At 37.7% G+C, this 19,838-nt stretch overlaps 2 protein-coding genes across 2 annotated transcripts in view; both read left to right on the forward strand.

Moving 5' to 3' along the window:
• Positions 1–1,072: 1,072 nt before the first annotated feature.
• On the forward strand, positions 1,073–3,050 carry LOC114383246. The gene is made up of 2 exons (XM_028342871.1): positions 1,073–1,262; positions 2,655–3,050. The coding sequence occupies exon 2, from the start codon at positions 2,658–2,660 to the stop codon at positions 3,027–3,029; it is 372 nt and encodes a 123-aa protein (XP_028198672.1). The 5' UTR covers positions 1,073–1,262; positions 2,655–2,657; the 3' UTR covers positions 3,030–3,050.
• A 1,803-nt stretch (positions 3,051–4,853) lies between these two features.
• LOC114384697 (DNA topoisomerase 1-like) overlaps positions 4,854–19,838 on the forward strand; it is a 38,850-nt gene continuing 23,865 nt past the window's right edge. The window contains exons 1-10 of the mRNA XM_028344431.1: positions 4,854–5,050; positions 5,154–5,714; positions 6,331–6,695; positions 8,282–8,933; positions 9,095–9,181; positions 9,546–9,592; positions 14,034–14,143; positions 14,236–14,336; positions 16,703–16,795; positions 17,478–17,561. Coding sequence (XP_028200232.1) covers positions 4,967–5,050; positions 5,154–5,714; positions 6,331–6,695; positions 8,282–8,933; positions 9,095–9,181; positions 9,546–9,592; positions 14,034–14,143; positions 14,236–14,336; positions 16,703–16,795; positions 17,478–17,561 — 2,184 coding nt within the window. The 5' untranslated portion in view covers positions 4,854–4,966. The remainder of the gene's footprint in view (positions 5,051–5,153; positions 5,715–6,330; positions 6,696–8,281; positions 8,934–9,094; positions 9,182–9,545; positions 9,593–14,033; positions 14,144–14,235; positions 14,337–16,702; positions 16,796–17,477; positions 17,562–19,838) is intronic.

A 19,838-nucleotide genomic window follows, 5' to 3' on the forward strand; every position in this document is an offset into this window, starting at 1 on the left:
AGGCAACTTCCCATTGCCTATGTGTGGATGCTGTAGGCCTTCATCGCTGGAGAGCTTCATCTGAATCACAATTATTTTTTCTTCCCAAGGCTCTTCCTATAACTCTGCCTAGAGCACAACCCAAACCTCTGTTTTTAACCATAATCTGCAAATTTGAACATACATAAAAATTTATGTAAAAATTCAAACAATACTTCAATCAGTTACTATTCAATAATTCATAAATAAAAAATTATTGTATATATATATATATATATATATATATATATTTTCAAAATCTATTTTAAATTAATTTTATGTAATAAAAATAACTTATTTATTAAAAAGCAACTTAAAAAACACTATAGTTAATTACATAAAATAACAAAATTTTTGTCTCCTTGCCTATTTTTTTTTAAAAAAACTAATATATAATAATCATAAATATATTTATAGTTAAAAATAAAACAATAACTATTTCAAAATAAAAATGAAAATAATCTATTTTTTATTAAAATATATTAACTATTTAAAAACAACATTCTAACCAATCCCTACAACTCATACAAATGTATGTGTTATATGGGTTTCAAATACATTTTTGTCACTTCACTCTTAAATTGTTAGGTACACTAGTAATGATGTTGGATGCACAGTTAACAACAACCGAATGAGTGATGCTAGGTGCACCCAGCATTATTGCTGGTGCACCTAGCATTTTAAGTGAATGGGCAAAAATGTCCTTCACTCAAGTTGATCCATATGAGTCATATGGATTAACTCGAGTCATATGACTTATACGATCAACACGATCCGTATGACTCATATGGATCAAGTTCATCCGTACGAACCATACGAATCAACTTGATCCGTATGTTTAAATTATACTTACGGATTACATGATCCGTATATTTTATACATATCATGTAATCCGTAAGTTTAATTTAAACATACGGATCAACCAAGAACTCACGTACCTTCGATGCAGGATAATTTTGAAATTAAAAAAAATACTGGGTGCACAAGCAATAAAGTCGGGGGAGTTGCTAGGTGCACCCAGCAATATTGTTGGTGCACCCAGCAATTTTAGTGAATGGCCATTTTGCCCTTTAAGTTAAAAATTTAAAAACGCGCTCCTCTTCTCGGAAGACCACTGCTACTTCTTTTCTTCTTCCATTCCTGTTGATCCTCCGTGACACCGCGAGCCAAGCTTTCGTCTTCTTCCGGACACCACGAGCCAAGCTTCTTCTTCTTCTCCGTCTTCTCCGCGAACAGCCTTCGAGGTTAGTCTCCCTAACTCTCCATTGCTTTTACTATCTAGTATTGATTCAGCAGTGGAACCTTAGGATAGTAACCTTAGGGTAGTAACCTTAGGGTAGAAGACGAGAGGGGAGAAGATTAGAGTATGCCGGAAAAAATGGCGGAAAAGGATGACGGCGGTGTCTTCCGGAAGACCCGTTAGGGGTTCTTCCGGAAGTTCCGGAAGAACATTTTCCGGAAAGTTTCCGGAAGAAGTGTTCTTCCGGAAGTAACCAAACGTCTTCCGGAAGAACACTTCTTCCGGAAGACTCCCGGAAAACCTCTTCCGGAAACTTTCCGGAAGAAGTGTTCTTCCGGAAGAATTCCGGAAGACGCGCTCTTCCGGAAGAACTTTCAAAATTCCGGAAGAACTTTCCGGAAGAAGTGGTTCTTCCGAAATTGTTCCGGAAGATCCACTTCTTCCGGAAAGTGGTTTTTTTGTTTTTTTTTTTTGCTTTTTTTTTAAAAAAAAAATTTAAACAGAAATTGTTTTGTTTTTTTTTTTAAATGAATCATTGTATTTATTTTGGTTTTTTTTTTTGCTTTTTTTTACTAAATATTAATTTGTAAATTATTTTTTTTTTATAAAAGTAGTTGTGTTTGTTTTTGTTTATTGTTTATTTTTTTAAATTAGTGTTTTTTCTTTAAAAAATGAAGTTGTCTATTTTTATAATTAAAGTTGTGTGTTTTGGAAGTTTTATAAAAATACTAATTTTGTATAATTAATTAGTTTTTTATTATAAATGAAGTATTTTATTTTCTAAAAAAATTGTGGATGTTTACTAAATAATTTTTTGTACATTAGTTGTTTAATTTTTTTAAAAAAATTAAGTTGTGGATGTTTAGTAATGAATTATTTTTATATTAGTTGTGTTTTTTTTTTAAAATGAAGTTGTTTATTTTTTAAAAAAAAAATTAACTTGTGGATGTTTACTAAGTAATTTAGTTGTGTTTTTTTTAGAAATGAAGTTTCTTATTTTTTTTTTAAATTAAGAGTTGGATGTTTACTAATTAATTTTTTTTACATTAGTTGTGTTTTTTTTTATAAATGAAGTTGTTTAATTTTTTTTTAAAATTAAGTTGTGGATGTTTAGTAATGAATTATTTTTATATTAGTTGTGTTTTTTTATAAATGAAGTTGTTTAATTTTTTTAAAAAAATTAAGTTGTGCATGTTTATTAATAAATTTTTTTACATTAGTTGTTTTTTTTATATAAATGAAGTTGTTTAATTTTTTTTTTTAAATTAGGTTGTGTATGTGTGAAAATAATTTGATTTAAGTTAGTCTTATTTGTTTATAAATGAAGTTGTTTTTTTATAAACAAAATTGTGTATATTTTGACCGAAAAAAAATACGTGTTCGACATGATTTACAGATCATGGCCAGAACACGAGGTTTAGGTCGTGCCATAGGTAGAGTTGTAGGCAGAGATAGAGCTGCTGACGAGGATGCTGACAATGTTCCCGAGAGGCGTAGGCTTATTGCCTCAGCCCGTAGGCTACGCGTTCATCAGATGACTACAGAGGGACGTGATAAGGCTGAGGACGTCGCTGACATGACTGATGATGTCCCTGAGCAGCCTACGGAGGCACCTGAGATGCGTGAGGACGCACAGGGTGCTGATAGTGGTGAGGGGTCAGATGGTGATGATGCTGCAGAGGGATTCCCTGGTGGTCCACGTGACCCGTCAGTGCTGACATCATTTGTCGAGCATGTTGCACATGCTGTGTGGAGTGGACAGGTATTTTAATTTGTTAATTATTTGTCATTGTTTATTTATTTGTTTGTGATTAATTTTTTTTAATAATTGTATAATTTGTACTTCAAATCAGGAACGTCCTGATTTGAAGTTAGTGTCACATGGGAGGAAGGTGACACTGATTGGGAGGTCAGTTCCTGAGATTGAAGGCATGGTGGCTGCCACAGGATTAAGTCCACTGATAGATTGTTCAGTTATTACTGGCGATCCTGGACTTATATCCGCATTTGTGGAGAGGTGGCACAGTGAGACTAGCACCTTCCACCTTCCTGTAGGAGAGCTGATGATCACATTGGATGATGTGTCATCCATCCTACATTTGCCCATCACTGGCGCCTTGCACAGTTTCCACGCTCTTTCTACGGAGGAGGCCAGATTCTTGCTTACGGAGTTGCTGGAAGTGTCTGCCGAGGAGGCCAGAGCCGAGACAGCACTCACACGTGGAGCATATGTACGATTAGGATGGGTTCGTGACATTTATGAGACCAGATGTCAGGCCCGGTGGTGGATTTTCGCAGCTCACGCTTATCTGCTGCACCTTGTCGGTTGCACTCTTTTTGCTAATAAGAGTGCAACATACGTGCATGTGGTCCACCTTGACGTTTTCCGGGACCTCGCTCATAGTGGTGGTTACGCTTGGGGGGTTGCGGCGCTGGTTCATATGTATGACCAGTTAGATGAGGCTTGTAGGACCACCACCCGACAGCTTGCGGGGTACTTGACGCTACTTCAGGTAAATTTTGTGTTTATTAATATGTTAGGTTCGATTATGATTTAAACATATTTTTATGTTATGTTAACCTCAATTATTGTGTAGTGCTGGATCTATGAGCACTTCCCTAGTGTGCACCAGTGCGTGACTGACAATACATACCAGGAGACGTCCCCACGTGCTTCCCGGTGGTTGACGTCGAAGGCGCACATGAAGGGCATCACAGCATCACAGAAGAAGGTCTTCCGGAAGTTACTCAGACCCATTCCGGAAGAAGGTCTTCCGAAAGTGTTTTCAAATAGCACTTCTCAAATACGGAACACGGGACCACCGAATCTCCAAATACTTCACGGGACCACCAATGGAAACTGCAAAAGGGACTACCGAAACAACAACAAGCAACCAAAATGGAAGAAAGAAAGCAGAGAAGAAACAAGCAGAGAAGAAAGCGCAGTAAAAAGAAGCGTGTACGCGTTAATTTAAAGAAAATTACACAAGGGTAAAATCGTCATTACATACGTATTAAATATTATTTTATTTTTACTTATTATTATAAAATGAAATTTCTTTTTTCTTCATTTCGTCATTACATACGTTCACTGATTATTTAATTATTTATGTATAATAATATTAATTATTTTATAATTTAGTTTATCCATTAAAAGTAAATTATTACAAAATAATTTTTTTTTTAACAAAGGTAACTTCCGGAAGAAGGTTCTTCTGGAAACTTCTGAATGACGTTCTTTCGGAAGTAGTTTGTGGGTACTTCCGGAAGTCACAAATTCTTCTTTCGGAAGAAGTTTTTTTCTGGAAACTTTCCGGAAAACCTTTTTCCGAAAATTTTCCAGAAAAACCTCTTCCGGAAGAAGAATTATTGAAGGGCAATTTCGCCACTTCACTGTTTGCTGGGTGCCCCAGCAATAATGCTGGGTGCACATAGCAACTCCCTAAAGCCGGTGCACCTAGCAACACTCCGGCCGAATTCCAAATCTCCCCAGTCCCAAAAATAGCCCAAGCCCATCTTAGTCCCCTTTGGCCGTTCCAAAAAACGAATAGATAACATAACATACCAAAAAACGAATAGATAACATAACATACCAAAAAACGAATAGATAACATGTGCTCTTAAACCCTTTTTTCACTCCCAAAACCCTCTCGTTCACTTCACTCATCGCATTAACAATGAAATGAACAGCAACACATCACAACAACAATGATTCAACTTCACAGAACCTTCTTCTCCACCACCACCTCCTCCGTTCCTTCCTCATACCCTCTCTCTCTTGGCCACTTCATGGTCTCTCTCTTTAATTTTCCCTTTAATTTTCTAATTTCTTTATTTTGATTATCCTTTCAATAACGCAATTGTGTTTTGCTTGTTAAACGACGTCGCATTGCAGTTGCAGTTCAGGGCGCTCCAGGCTCCACCAATTGCTCTCGCGCCGCACGCCACGTCATCCCTCATCGGCGCCACCGTCCAATGCCGAACGCGTCTTCTCTTCCCTCGAAGGGTTACCGCGAAATGCCACGCGACGTCGTTTAGCAATTTCCGTTTCCCGTTTGCTTTGAACTCCACGACGTCGTTTGGGGGCAGCGTTTTCTCGAGGGGGTTTGCGACGCGCGCGGCGGAGAACGGTAAGCAGAAGAAACGGGCGAGGGCTGCTGTCGTTCGCGGAAAGGAGAAGGACGAAGGTGTGATAAATGACGCCGCGCCGAAAGAGTTTGACAATGTGACCGCTTCTGAGGGAAGTTTGGGTGAGAAGAAGAAGAATAAGAAGGGATCGTCACCCGTCGCCGCTAGTGGCAAAGAAGATGAGAAGAGTGTGAAGAAGAAAACGGCGAAGAAGAAGACCACGACGACTTTGCGGAGCAAGAAGGTGGCTGCCAGCAGCACCCAAGAGGATGGTGCTGCTGAAGCTTCTAAAAAATCTTACAAAGGGAAGAAGAAGAAGGATTCGAAGGTTAGTAATTGATAGTTTGGATAAATTTCTCGATGAACACTTCTAATAGAAGAAAATAAAAAAGAAGGTAAAATGAATTAAGCTTTTTTCCATGAGTTAAAATTAGCTTATGCGTTAGATTCAGCTCTTGGAGAAGTTAAACGTTCGAAATTTTATAATAGTTCAAGGGTATAAGTTGTATAAGATGGTTTTAGCATAAAGAGAAAACATTAATTACCAACTCATTTTCTTCTCTGCAAGTGTTTAACTATAGGTTCTTATTGTCTTGGACATTAACTGCATGAATACTTTGAATACTTTTAGTATAAATTTTGTACTTTTATTTTTAAAAATTTTATGCCAATATATAAATGAAAATACAATAATAATATGATAGGTTTTAGTGCTTTATTATGTCTGTGACTAGTGCTTATTTTTAAAACATTAATTCTCTCTTGTGAGTTAAGGTTTTTATTTTATGTTAATTGTAGATAATTTTGTATGTTGTGTATTACAGTTGTGTTTGTGTCGTATGGATTTAAAAATTTGCTGTATTTTTGTGTTTTTGTTATATCAAATTTGTGTCCCGTGTTGTGTCTGTGCTTCCTAGAATGACACTAATACCGTGGTTATTCAGAAGAGTTTGACCGAGAGTGCTATTGAAGAAATGCCGGAGAATTCTGCTTCTGCAAAGGACGAGTTGAAGAAGAAAAATGGGAATTCTAGTGTGATTGAAGAGGTGAAACCCCCATGGAATTTTACGTACAAGCCATTGTATCCTCCCACTAGAAAGTCTGTGGTGGTTGTGGAGTCTGTTACAAAGGCGAAGGTTATTAAGAGATACCTTGGTGATATGTATGAAGTCTTGCCAAGCTATGGTCATGTGAGAGACTTGGCTGCAAGGTCTGGATCAGTGAGACCTGATGATGATTTTAGTATGGTGTGGGAGGTTCCGCCGCCTGCCTGGACTCATTTGAAGAGCATCAAGGTTGCACTGAGCAGGTACATTTTCCCATCCGTCGCATCCACTTGCTATTGTTTCTGGCAGCATTGGATGGTTTTACTAGTATAATGGTATTTTGTTGGTGTATGTCTTTTGGTATATAATCTGTTGGGAGCTAATCTTGGTGTCCATTCAATATGATGTTATTAGAGTAATGCAAATGTGTCATGATTACTTGTGTGGGGTTGTTTTAATTTCATGTTTGTATGGATATAAGTGGTTGACTGTGTCGCATGGTAGTGGGTAAGAGTATTGGGTAATGGGTACGGTAATTTTTTTTTTTTGGCTAAAATATGTTTTTCGCCCCTATCAATATTAAAAAGTTCAAAATCTGTCCCTGCAAAATGTTCGGTATGTTTTTTGTCTTCATAAAACTGAAATGTATTGTTTTTTGACTTGGAGTTAGGCTTGGATGAATCCGAGCCTAAGTGTTTGATGTGTGTCCACCAAAAATTGGACTCACAGAGTTATGTCACCAACCCACACCCAAACATCACCTCCTGCACCATTCACGACCTACCACCACCCTACCCATCTCCTCCGCGCTGCGCTGTCACCTGCACCACCTCCTTGATCATGCCACTACCCACATGAGCACCCTTTGCGCCGCCGACCCCAACGCCACCAGATTTGATGGTGGTGTTTGGCTGGTGCGGGTAGTGGCGCGTGGTGGAGTAGGTGGTGCAGGTGGCGGCACGACGGGTGGGGCTGTTATGGGTTTGGGAGAAAGGGGTATTTTGCAAAAAAAAAATCCGAAAACTGTGATTTTATTTCTTTTCACTACAATTTTTGGCGGTTTTTAACCTCTGGAAATTGCATTTTATAATTTAAGTTTTAAAAAATGCCACATAGGCTCGGATTCGGGCCGAAAAAACACATTTCAAGTTTTATAAGGGTGAAAAACATATTTTAACCTTTTTTTTAAAAATGAGAATACAGGCACAACACAATATATTAAGTAAAATATAATTATTTTGATATATTGCTTAGATTTTATCGATTTATTTTCTTTATTTCTTTGTTTTTAATATTGCTGATATTTATATTGGCTTGCCATCATCATTTTCTTATTACCGGTCTATATCCTCTTGAAAAATTTATTGAAAAAAACATATTCATTATGTGGAATAAGAAATGAAGAGAATTTTCTAAATTGGCTCCAGCGATTAGCATTAGCAATGCTTCAATTTATAGGCAGGAGGATTACAAGATAATAATGACAAATACAATTCTCAAGACACAAATTAAAATAACACTATTTCCTATGAGACATGGATTGACTATTAATATGATTTAAATCTCAGTGATATACTTCAATCTCCAAGAATCATAATCTAATTTAAATAAGAATACTAAATTCAAGACTTCAAGTTATGATAATAATCCCTTTATTAGTATTAAAAGATTTGAACATAACACAATCAAGTGTTGATACTGAGGCAGACATATAATAATAAGAAATACGAATATTGGGTTTCCAGTAGCACAGGTACAGTATGTATATGCTGCCAATTTTGAAGTATACGTGCATCATAGGTGGTTGACAGCATGTATCCTGCTTAATTCATTTTATGTTATTTGACAGAGCAGAAAACCTTATTCTTGCATCGGATCCAGATCGTGAGGGAGAAGCTATTGCTTGGCACATCATTGAGATGTTACAACAACAGGGTGCTCTACACGATAATATTTCCTTAGCAAGAGTAGTCTTTCACGAAATAACTGAAAAATCCATAAAAGGTGCCCTACAAACACCACGAGAGATTGACGTAAATTTGGTTCAAGCTTACCTTGCTCGGCGGGCTCTTGATTACTTGATTGGGTTTAACATTTCACCATTACTATGGAGGAAGTTACCAGGTTGCCAATCAGCTGGAAGAGTTCAATCTGCTGCACTTTCTCTTATATGTGATAGAGAAATGGAAATTGATGAATTTAAACCGAAGGAGTATTGGACTGTGGAGGTTCAAATGAAAAAGAAAGAGCTGAGATCAAACAAGAACCTTACTTTTCCTGCTCACTTGACCCATTTTGATTCAAAAAAGTTGAATAAGTTTTCAATTACTTCTGATACCGAGGCAAGAGATATTCGAAGCAATATAAACTCAGCTGATTTTCATGTTGTTAGCTTGAAAAAAAACAAAAGTCGAAGAAATCCTCCAACACCTTATATAACATCGACACTTCAGCAAGATGCTGCAAACAAGTTGCATTTCACTGCAAGTCACACAATGAAGGCACTAGAATTTTTATTTATTCCTAATCTATTTCCTTACTTATTCACAGCTGTTATGAATAAGATTTGCCTTTCCTGTGTAATTAATATTTAATTATGTTTAAATTTAAAGTCTTCTAGAATTACTTTTATCATTAATCTCAATTTGCCTTCTGAGTGCAGCTTGCACAGAAGCTCTACGAGGGAGTTGAACTGTCTGACAGTGTAGCAGTGGGTCTGATAACATATATCAGAACTGATGGACTCCATGTAGGTATCACTTTGGTTGCATGGATGTGATGGAATGTTGTGAACTACTCTAGATGCATTGTATATCCATATATCATTAATTTGTCCACAAAAGCTGATCATACCAGCTCCAAATTCTCTTTTGTTGTATCCCTCACCCACCCACCCACATTTCTCTTCTGTAACAATCATTTCATTAATCTTATCTGTTTAAACATGATCACTAATTTTCCATGATTCTTCCTATACTAGGTCACAATTTTGATTTTTATTTGTGGGTTTGCATGTGTGGATGGCATGCTTAAACATTCTTTTTGTGAACCCAGTAATTTTGTTTACAGATGATTGTTTTTATTTTAACAACTCACTGTAGTTTCTTCCATAGATTTCTGATGAAGCTGTAGCTAGTATACGCTCGCTGATCATTGAAAGGTGATTTGCATTTCTCCATACACCTTTATAGTTTCTACGCATGTTTGCTATCAGAGTTTCATCATTACTACTGATTATGTATTATCATTTTATCACCATGTGACCTGAGCAACCACATTACTAGCTATTTTACTAAACAGATTCTTCAAACATTTGTTTCTGTTGGAGATCTCATATCAACTAGTGATGAGGCCAAAGTAGTTTATTAAGTGGGAGACAACCCTCACCTTAAAAACCGGTTTTGTTGGGTTGAGTTAGGCCTAAAACCTATAATTTCTAAGATGGTATCAGAGACTATCCTAGATCCATTAATGGACCACCCACCATATTTTTCACGCACCAAGCCCATAAGTGTTGGGCGTGAGGTGGTGTATTGGGAAGTCCCACATCGGCTAGAGATAGTGTCGAGATACATTATATAAGTGGGGTGCAACCCTCACCCAATGAAGTGGTTTTTGGGATTAAGTTAGATCCAAACCTACATTCTAAGATGGTTTCAGAGTTTATTCTAGATCCATTGGTGAGCCACCTGCATTTGGTACTATTAGAGTAAGTCATATGGATGTATGTAATATGTGAGAATTCACATTAGAGTTAGTTTTGACATCTGTACTTGACAGCTGTACCTCTCCACTATATAAGGAGACCATGTATTAGTTTGTCAGTGGTTTAATAAAATTCTGTTTCAACTCCTTTTTCATTTTCGCTCTGTGTTTTACTCAAGATGGTATCTAGAGCTATTTGATAAAACTGAGTGATAGTGTTTGAGAAGGTGAGAAAGTGTTTGAGAAGATGAGAAAATTGAGAGAAAAAACTGGTATTATTACTAGACTGAAAAGTTAATCTGAGTTTGTTACAATGAGATGTATATATAGACCTCTGAACCTTTACACTAGCAGTAACAGAATCTAACTAACTAACAGCAAAGGCTAACTGAATTAACTAACAGACTAACTGAACTAACTAATCGGTTATTAGATATCTAATGCTAGAGAAGTGCTGTTAGCAAAGGCTAACAGCCCTTACAAGTACAAAATTACAAAACTGTTTATACAGTTATACAATACATGCTCTAATATTTTAATATCCCCCCTCAAACTCAAGGGGAAGAGTTTTCAGAAGAAATACTCTTCACATTGAGTTTGTCTCTAAGTATCTCAAATCTTGCTGAAGAAAGAGGCTTGGTCAGCACATCAGCCCGCTGATCTGTATAAAGTTGGGTCATGAAAAATATCAGCACCATGACGAGATAGTTCGCAATTAGATACCAAAAACTTCGTACCCCATTGCCCGGAGGCTCTTCGCTATGCGAAGGTGTGGGGGAGGGATATTGTACGCAGCCTTACCCTTGCATATGCAAAGAGGCTGTTTCCGGATTCGAACCCATGACCAACAAGTCACCAAGGCACAACTTTACCGCTGCACCCATTGGATAAAAAATAGAATGAGCTTCAGCCATGTGAGTTTTGTGAAGTAAGTCTCGAATGTATTTACTCTGAGTCATCAATATAGTTTTTAGGGAGATATTTGATCTCTAGACCCAAGAAATAATCCAAATGACCAAGTTGTTTGAGAGAGAATGCAGTGTGAAGTTTGGTTGTGAGCTGCTGAATTAGAGAGGTAGAACTACCTGTGATGATTATATCATCCACATAGACCATAAGATAAATAGTATGAACCTGCTGCCTGTAGATGAAAAGAGAAGTGTCACATTTGCTCCCTTCAAATCCAAACTGAAGTGGAGTAGATTTCAGCCTATCAAACCACTGCCTTGGAGCTTGATTCAAGCCAAAAAGAGCTTTATTTAGCTTGCAGACCAGGAATCTATCAGCAACTTTAAAACCTGGAGGCTGTGTCATAAATACAGATTCTTCAAGAACCCCATTTAAAAAAGCATTATTTACATCAAGTTGAAATACTTCCCACCCATCCTGATCTCTCATCTCCTGTTCCTGTGGCTGTTCCTAATTTTGGTTCAGACACATCTTCAGCATCTTCTGCTGCTTCTGTTTCACAACCTATTTCAGGTTCTGATGTGTCCAGGTTTGATACCTCCTTGTCTCACTCTACCTCTCAACAGGCTCAGTCTGCAGCATCCACTTCCCACAGTGTTGCTCCCTCTTCTAATTTTGATACTAATGCTGATCAGCCTAGTTCTGATGTTCCAGCTTCTTCTAGTGCACCAACAGGATCTTTCTCTTCTAGTTCTGGTTTAGGTAATGAGGATTCTCCCCCTAGAACAGTAAATAACCATCCCATGCAAACCAGGTCTAAGTCTAGGTTTCACAATCCTTGACTTCATCCTTCTCTTTTCTTGGTTCATTCAGAACCAAAATCAGTAAAGCATGCTCTTGCTGCCCCAAATTGGCTTGCTGCCATGGAACAAGAATATCAGGCTCTTATGAAGAATCATACGTGGGATATTGTTCCCTTGCCCTCGGACAGGAAAGCAGTAGGTTGCAAATGGGTATTTCGAGTGAAAGAGAATGCTGATGGTTCTATCAATAAATACAAGGCTCAATTGGTTGCTAAAGTTTTTCACCAAGTGCATGGTTTTGATTTTCATGAAACCTTTTCTCTTGTGGTGAAGCCTATTACTATTCGACTTATTCTTACCCTTGCTCTCACTAATGGCTGGGATCTCTTCCAATTGGATGTTAATAATGCATTCTTGAATGGTGTTTTGGATGAGACAGTTTATATGGTTCAGCCTCCGGGTTTTGAACACTCTAATAAACAGTTGGTGTGCAAGTTGAACGAGGTTCTTTATGGCCTTAAACAGGTGCCTGGGTAGTGGTTTGATCACCTGAAGTCCACTCTACTGCAGTTTGGGTTCACAGCAAGTAATTCACTGTTTATCTCTTAGTCTATGTGGATGACATTATAATCACTGGGAATTTTGTCTCATTCAAAAGATGACTTCTCAGTTGCACTTTCAATTTGCACTTTCAATTTGCACTCAAACAACTTGGGAATTTGTATGTTTGTGATCTGCTACAAAAAACTAAAATGGCAGAGGCTCAACCAATCTCTTCACCTATGGTCTCCTCTTGCAAACTTTCTAAGATGGGCAGTGATCTCTTTTCAGACCCTACCCTTTATAGGTCTGTTGTGGGTGCGCTTCAGTATGCTACTCTGACTCGGCCAGAAATAAGTTTTTCTGTCAACAAGGTCTGTCAGTTCATGTCCCAGCCCTTGAAGTCTCATTGGATTGCTGTTAAGCGAATTCTAAGAGATATTGAAGGCACTATCTTTCATTGCCTTCTCATACAACCTGCTGTTTCCTCTAGACCACTTTTTTCTTATTGCCCTTTGTGATGCTGATTGTGCTTCAGATGTTGATCATCACAGGTCTACTTCAGGCTCAATGATTTGTCTTGGGCCTAATCTCATTTCCTGGTCGTCTCGCAAGCAGCAGGTTACTGCTCGTTCCATTACAGAGGCAGAATATAGAAGTATTGCTCAGACTTCTGCTGAACTTTCAGGTTCCTTTCAATCCTCCTATGTTACTCTGTGACAATAAGAGTGCAGTTGCCATTGCTCACAACCCGGTTTTCCACAGCAGAACCAAACATATGGAAATCGATGTGTTCTTTGTGCATGAGGTGTTGTCCAAGCGACTTCTGATCTATCACATCTCTGCTCTCGATCAGTGGGCTGACATATTAACTAAGCCTCTCTCTTCTGCTCGCTTTGCCTTTCTTAGTCCTCTCTCTTCTGTTTCAACTCCTTTTTCATTTTCTCTCTTTCTGTTTTATTCATGAGGCACGGTCCAGGCTGGATGTCCTGGGCGTGAATGGGAGTGTTGGAAAGCCACCTTAATTGCGGAACCCCCTCGCTTGCCTTAGTTGCGGCCTCTTTGGGGTTGCCTTAATTGTAACCTTGATTAAGGGTGGTGGTTTAGTGGTCCCACATTAGTGGTAAGGCCAAATTTTCTTTTTTTTGATCCGCAAAAATAATATTAAAGTATATAAGTTGGGGCAACCCTCACCTTCCAAGCTGGTTTTGTAAGGTTGAGTTCGGCCCATAACCCACTTTCTAAAAGTTTCATGTAAGGTACATTTTGCAAACTAACATGCAAGTTGGGATTTAAACCTTAGGGGTACAGTGATGTTAGTGTATGACATACTGTGTGGTCTTCAGAATATTTTGATAGATGAATTCTAATCTGAAAGGAAGGCAAGAAGGTTGTGTAAGAATAGAATAGGTATGCTTTTAAAGCTTCAAAAGTACAGCCAAGCTATAGAAAATAACATCAGAGTAAAAGCTCCTCAACTTTGTTATATAGCAGTAATAAACACACATCGGAAGACAATTAGCCAAACAGGCTTACCTTGTGTAATGTTGCATTATTGTTTTACATTTGAATGCTTAATTTATGTGGTTTAAGCAATTTTTTATTGTTTTTCATGTGCATGAACAAGAAATTTACTGTATGTAGGTATGGACAAGATTTTGTCTCACAAAGTGCACCAAAGTATTATAAAAAGGTGAAAAATGCACAAGAGGCCCATGAAGCCATTAGACCAACTGACATACGCAAGTTGCCATGTATTATGACACAGGCTTCCTTTGTGAATATTTTACTTGAATGGTGTGCTAAGGGTGATTTCTAATAATATTACTTGTTGATGATTTGTCAGCAATGCTTTCTGCGATACTTGATGAAGAATCCTTGAAGCTCTACACACTTATTTGGTCACGAACAGTTTCATGTCAAATGGAACCTGCTGTCTTTGAGCAGGTTAGGCTACTGAATATCCTTCAACATAAACTGCTTCAACCTTAAATTATATTCAAAACTTGCTGTTTTTCTAGTTTGTACCTAGACAGTATTGGCTGTAGATTCATTTAGAAATTAGAATTCAAAATTGTGCCACTTTTTTGTTTGATTGGTAGGTGAAGGAAGTTATAAGAAAAGGACAGAGTAAAATACATCCTATCAAGAAAACAAACCAAGGAGCGCAATTAGAATCTAGGAGATTGGAAATGTAACACATTTTTGTTTTATCGGTAGGCAAAGGAAATTATATTAAAAGGGCAAAGCGTGTAATACATCCTCTCAAGAAAACAAAACAACCAGAGCAAAACTAGAATCTAGGAGATTGGAAATGTTACGAAGCATGCCAACCTCTCTGCATGTCTGAAAAATAAATGTCTTTAAATAATAAATACACCATGAGCCGGACACCTATGTGTGGCTAAAAAATAACCCAATCTCAAATGACAACTAGAATTGAATAAGTTCGCTTAGTTTTAGCATTCCTCTCCAACCATAAACACTGATGTATCACAAAAGACATAAAAGTGTCTCAAGATTTTAGTCTCTTTGTGCCAGCCAAAACATATAAATTAATCACAAATTCCTTGGACAGGTCCAAAGTTTCCTAAATCCATATAGTTTATTCCAAAAACAAAGTAGCTGCAAAACAATGCATATTTTGCTATGGGTCTGACAACTTGCGCAATTTTGAGGCCATCCTTCCCCCACATTTTTGTTATGGAGTATTCTCTTCTGTAGTTTATGAATACATTCATAGTTACTGCAAATGATCTAGGTTGCTGGATTGCCATTCTAGCTTCCTGGCCTGGTTTGACAGTATGGTTGACTGTGGTTTGTTGGGTTGCAAGACACTTTTGACCTAAAGCCTTATTCATGTAACAAGGTGATGTTCCCCCATATTTTTTTATGGGAAGAGTTATATTAGACATATTATTACGTAAGCAAATCATTAGCAGCTTATGTTTCCTCTGTTTTTTTTTTGCACAGCAAAAATCTGATAGTATTAGAATATAATCAGTACTAGGTGTACTGAAGAATAACAGAATATACACAGGCAGTACTCTGCCAGCCCCACCTACAAAGATAAAACCACAAAAGTGGATACCCATACAACAAAAGAAAAGCCCCTAAGACATTTCCTCCTTTAAGCTAGAAGACCATTGATTAAAATGAGTATGGAAATCTTTCTCCATGCTGTTGATCCAAGACCAAGTGTGAAACACAGCTTCATCCATAACTTTTTCAGAGCTGAAATCCTGGTTGTGAAACACCAAGGCATTTCTATGCTTCCAAATAGTCATGGATAGAGCTATCCAGAAAACTTCCCATCGCTTGTCTACATTGCTTTTCCCACTCCATAGAGAGAATTGCAGAAAATGACTTTTGGGTTCAATAGAGAAAGGACCCACTCTATTAACCCATCTCAAACTCTCCCACCAAAGGTGTCTAGTTTTCCTACAAGAATACATGATATGACCAGCTGTTTCCTCTTCCTGATCACAAAGAGGGCAGTTATAAGAGGGCAGCAACACATGTCTCCTCCTTAGATTATCCCTAGTAGGTAGTCTGTTCTTGAATATTCTCCAAGAGAAAGCACTTGCTCTTGGGGGGATTTTCCGTCTCCAAATGATCTTGGAAGTGCTGTCTTCCGCAATAGAATTACCCTCATCTTTGAGGAGATTGTAGGCTAACTTTGTGGAATAGTGACCAACAGGATCACCCCCCCATGTGAGATAGTCCTGACTTGAAGGTTGAATCTGAACAGCCTCAATGTCAGCCATGAATGCTGCCACCATATCAATTTCATGGTCAAAGAAGTGTCTCCTCCATTGTATCTTCCATTCCCATCTACCATCACTTAAGAGGCCCATTGAGTTAATAGGATGATTCTGTTGAGTGCTCACTTGATATAGGGTTGGGTACTTATCTTGGAGACTTAAATCATCCTCCCTCCACTTGTCTTTCCAGAATTTACCTCTGTGATTCAGGTTTCTCATGTACCCTTGTCTTTTGTGTGCTTTGGTCAGTGGTTGTTTTAGCAAAATATCCACTTTTTTCCATCTCTTAGTTCCCATCTTTATAGCAGATAGCTAGATAGGATCTGTTTGGTCTGTTGTATGGAACTTTGGTTTGTTAAAATGTTAAAGTTGTGTATGGTAACTTCATTTATTCCAGGTCTACTAATGGTAGACTGTGTCTGTGTACTAGAAGAATGATCATGAACAATTTCTGATTGTTGAAATTACATTTGTGTTCATATAAAATTCATCTGCTTCCATCTGACATTGTTATGTTTAACCAGACTTTTTCCTAACTTTTGATTCCAGATACAACTTGATATTGGAAATCTTGATGAGTCTATTATATTACAGTCTTCCATCTCAAGGGTTGAGTTTCCTGGATATCGAGCAGTTTTTACGGTATGGTTAGTTGCAGCAGATAAGTGACGCTGGCGCTTACAATCTGTAACTAATATACCAGTTGACAATACCTGAAATAATAATGACTTTATATTTATGATTACTATTGTTATTTTCTATTAAATAAATTGTTTGATTGTACTATTAGGATTGTTTTTGAGTGCAAGTACCAGTTACTTGCTACTGGGAAAACATATATTGCGATTGTATTTCAAATTTATTGCTTTTTGTGTAAAAGTAAATTTCTGAAGTTATATGATTCAAAGTATGTTTTCTAGTTAATAGCTAATATCATGTTTTGATGTTGAACAAGATCTCATAAATTTGAGCTTAAAGTGTTTTGGAAAGACTTTCTATCTTGTTTGGTATATGCATGCAAGTTTACTCCAGAATTTCCAAATCCCAGAATAAACATATAATTAAGTGTGAATATGCAGGTGGTTCTATTTTGTATGCATTACTTGATAAAAGAGACTGCTTGATTTGATGAAGCTCACATTTGATTCAAATATATATAATTATGAGAGGTTACATACTATTTAGGTCAAGATGAAGGCCCAAAAATGGTTTTGTAACTCTACTAATTTCAGCTGTGGTAGAGAATGTCCACATGTACCCTTATATATAAGAAACTAAAACTGATGTGTTTCCTGACTTACGTATGGTTTTTCCTCCCTTCTAGGACATTGTTAGTGAAGCTGTTCAAGATAAAGGCAGTGATGAATCCAGCCATGATCAAACATTTGGAGTACTAAATTCCTTGAAGGTAATATTTCTGGAAACTTAATTTATATAATTTATACTATTTAAAACAATTTCATGTTTTCTCCATATGGCAGGCTGCCCTTTCTGTTTATTTAGATAGGATGCTGTTCTTGGCTTCCTTATGGTGTGCTTTGCCATTTGTTTTCTCAAAAGGGTGGGGGACTTTGATATATATATATATATATATAGACCCACAAGTACTCTTGTAATAATATCTTCTTTTCTTTATTATTGTTTTCTCTTGTTGGATATAAATAACTATCCTTAAAGCTTATGCTTATAGAGAAGAAAGATATCTGAATGTTATGTGACTAGAAGGTACACATGAGTACTATTTTTTTTTTTGATCAGCAAAAGTAGATATATATATATATATATACACACACACACAAGTACCAGTGGTACTAAAATTACAAGATGATATTAGGTAGACTGCTGGTTCCAATGGTCAGGCTAATTTCAGTCTGATAGGATCCAAGCTAGTCACCATATATATTGATACAATAACCATCAGCTGGTGTCCTCTCCTAGTTACAAGAACCTACTGTTAGATTACTGGACCAATGGTTAAAGTGCATTATAAAATCTTTCTCCATTGCTCTGAGCCATGTCCAGAGCAGGAACACTGCATCTTCCATCGGTTAAAGTGCATTATAAAATCTTTCTCCATTGCTCTGAGCCATGTCCAGAGCAGGAACACTGCATATTCCATCAGCTTGCTTTCATTGAATGATTCATTCGAGAATATGACCTTATTCCTTTGCTGCCAAATGGACCAAGTTAGAGCTACCCACCAGCACTTCCATTTGTTGTATGTTTTCCCTCCATTCAACCCATTTTCGTGCTGCATAAAATGATGCCTTGGAATTATAGGATAAGCCCCCAAGGTTCCAATCCAAGATAGGGATTCCCACCATAAAGGTTGTGTTTTGCTGCAGTAAAAAAATAGGTGGGATGCATCCTCCTCCTTATTTCTGCAAAAGGGCACATGCTGTCATTTATCTCTACTTGTCTCCTTCTCAAGTTGGACTTAGTCGGCAATCGATCTCTAATTAGCCTCCAGGCAAAGATTGATGCTTTAGCTGGGATCTTTAGCTTCCATAGGTCCTCGAGTGCTCCATCTAGATTTTCCTCCGCTGAATCTCCCTGCAGCAAATTGTACGCACTCCTTATAGAGTAATGACCATTGGGTTCAGGTTTCCACATCCAACAGTCTGCTGTATGTTGCTGGATTACAATCTGTGATATCTCCCCCATGAATCTGACAGCCGAGACAACTTCATTATCAAATAAAGGCCTTCTCCATGTAAGGTTCCATTTCCAGGCTGTTTCTGTGTAACTCCCCACTTGCTCGATGAGTTTTTGTTGCTGGCGAGAGATCTGATACAGCCTGGGGTATTTCAACATTAATGCTTCACCATCTCCTGACCAGCAATCCTCCCAAAATCTGATTTTATCACCACATCCCACCCTCCATGTTGTTCCATTTTGAAGGACGTTATTCAGCTGTTGATCATGGGTCACCGCTATTAGGTCCTGCCACCACAATGATTCGTTGTTGCCTCTTTTTCCTTCAACCAGTGATCTCCACCCACCATACTTGGAATCCAATAGTCTGGACCATAATTCTTTGTTTTGCTGAAGCATATCCCACCTCCACTTTCCAAGTAGTGCTTTGTTGAAGATCTCTACCCACCATACTTGGAAGGCAAATTGTTTCCCATTTGACCCATGCTATCTTCCTTTGCTCCAATCTTCCTCCCTATAAGAATCTACGCTGAAGTCTGATCAACTTATTCGTTATTTTGCTGGGCAACCTGAAAAAAGAGAGAAAATAAATGGGGATAGATGATAGGGTGGACTGTATAAGGGTCACTCTCCCCTCGAAAGATAGGTGTCTTTGTTTCCATCTAGCTAATTTTCTCTTACACTTTCTAATGACCGGATCCCACAACTCGCTACGCCTTGGGTTTGCCCCAATAGGGATGCCCAAATATGTGAAAGGCATGGACAAAATTCTGCAATTCAGATATTCAGCAGCCTCTTTTCTCCACTGATCAAATTTTCCCACTGCCCCAAAACAGCTTTTCGCAAAATTTATTTTGAGGCCAGATGCAAGTTCAAAACACCTCAGGATCGTTTTGATTAACTTGACATTTTGCAAGGTGGCCTCACCAAAAAATATAGTGTCATCAGTGTATTGTAGAATGCTGATTGGAATGCTGTTTTTCCCCACTAAAAATTCAGTGAATTGCTTCTTGTTTACTGCTTCTCTCAT

Source organism: Glycine soja, chromosome 14 (assembly GCF_004193775.1).
Source record: "Glycine soja cultivar W05 chromosome 14, ASM419377v2, whole genome shotgun sequence".
In the NCBI taxonomy this organism is placed as follows: Eukaryota; Viridiplantae; Streptophyta; class Magnoliopsida; order Fabales; family Fabaceae; genus Glycine; species Glycine soja.

Excerpts from the sequence above, each read along its gene's own strand:
- LOC114383246 (XM_028342871.1), top strand. The coding sequence starts at position 2,658 with ATGGCCAGAACACGAGGTTTAGGTCGTGCCATAGGTAGAGTTGTAGGC.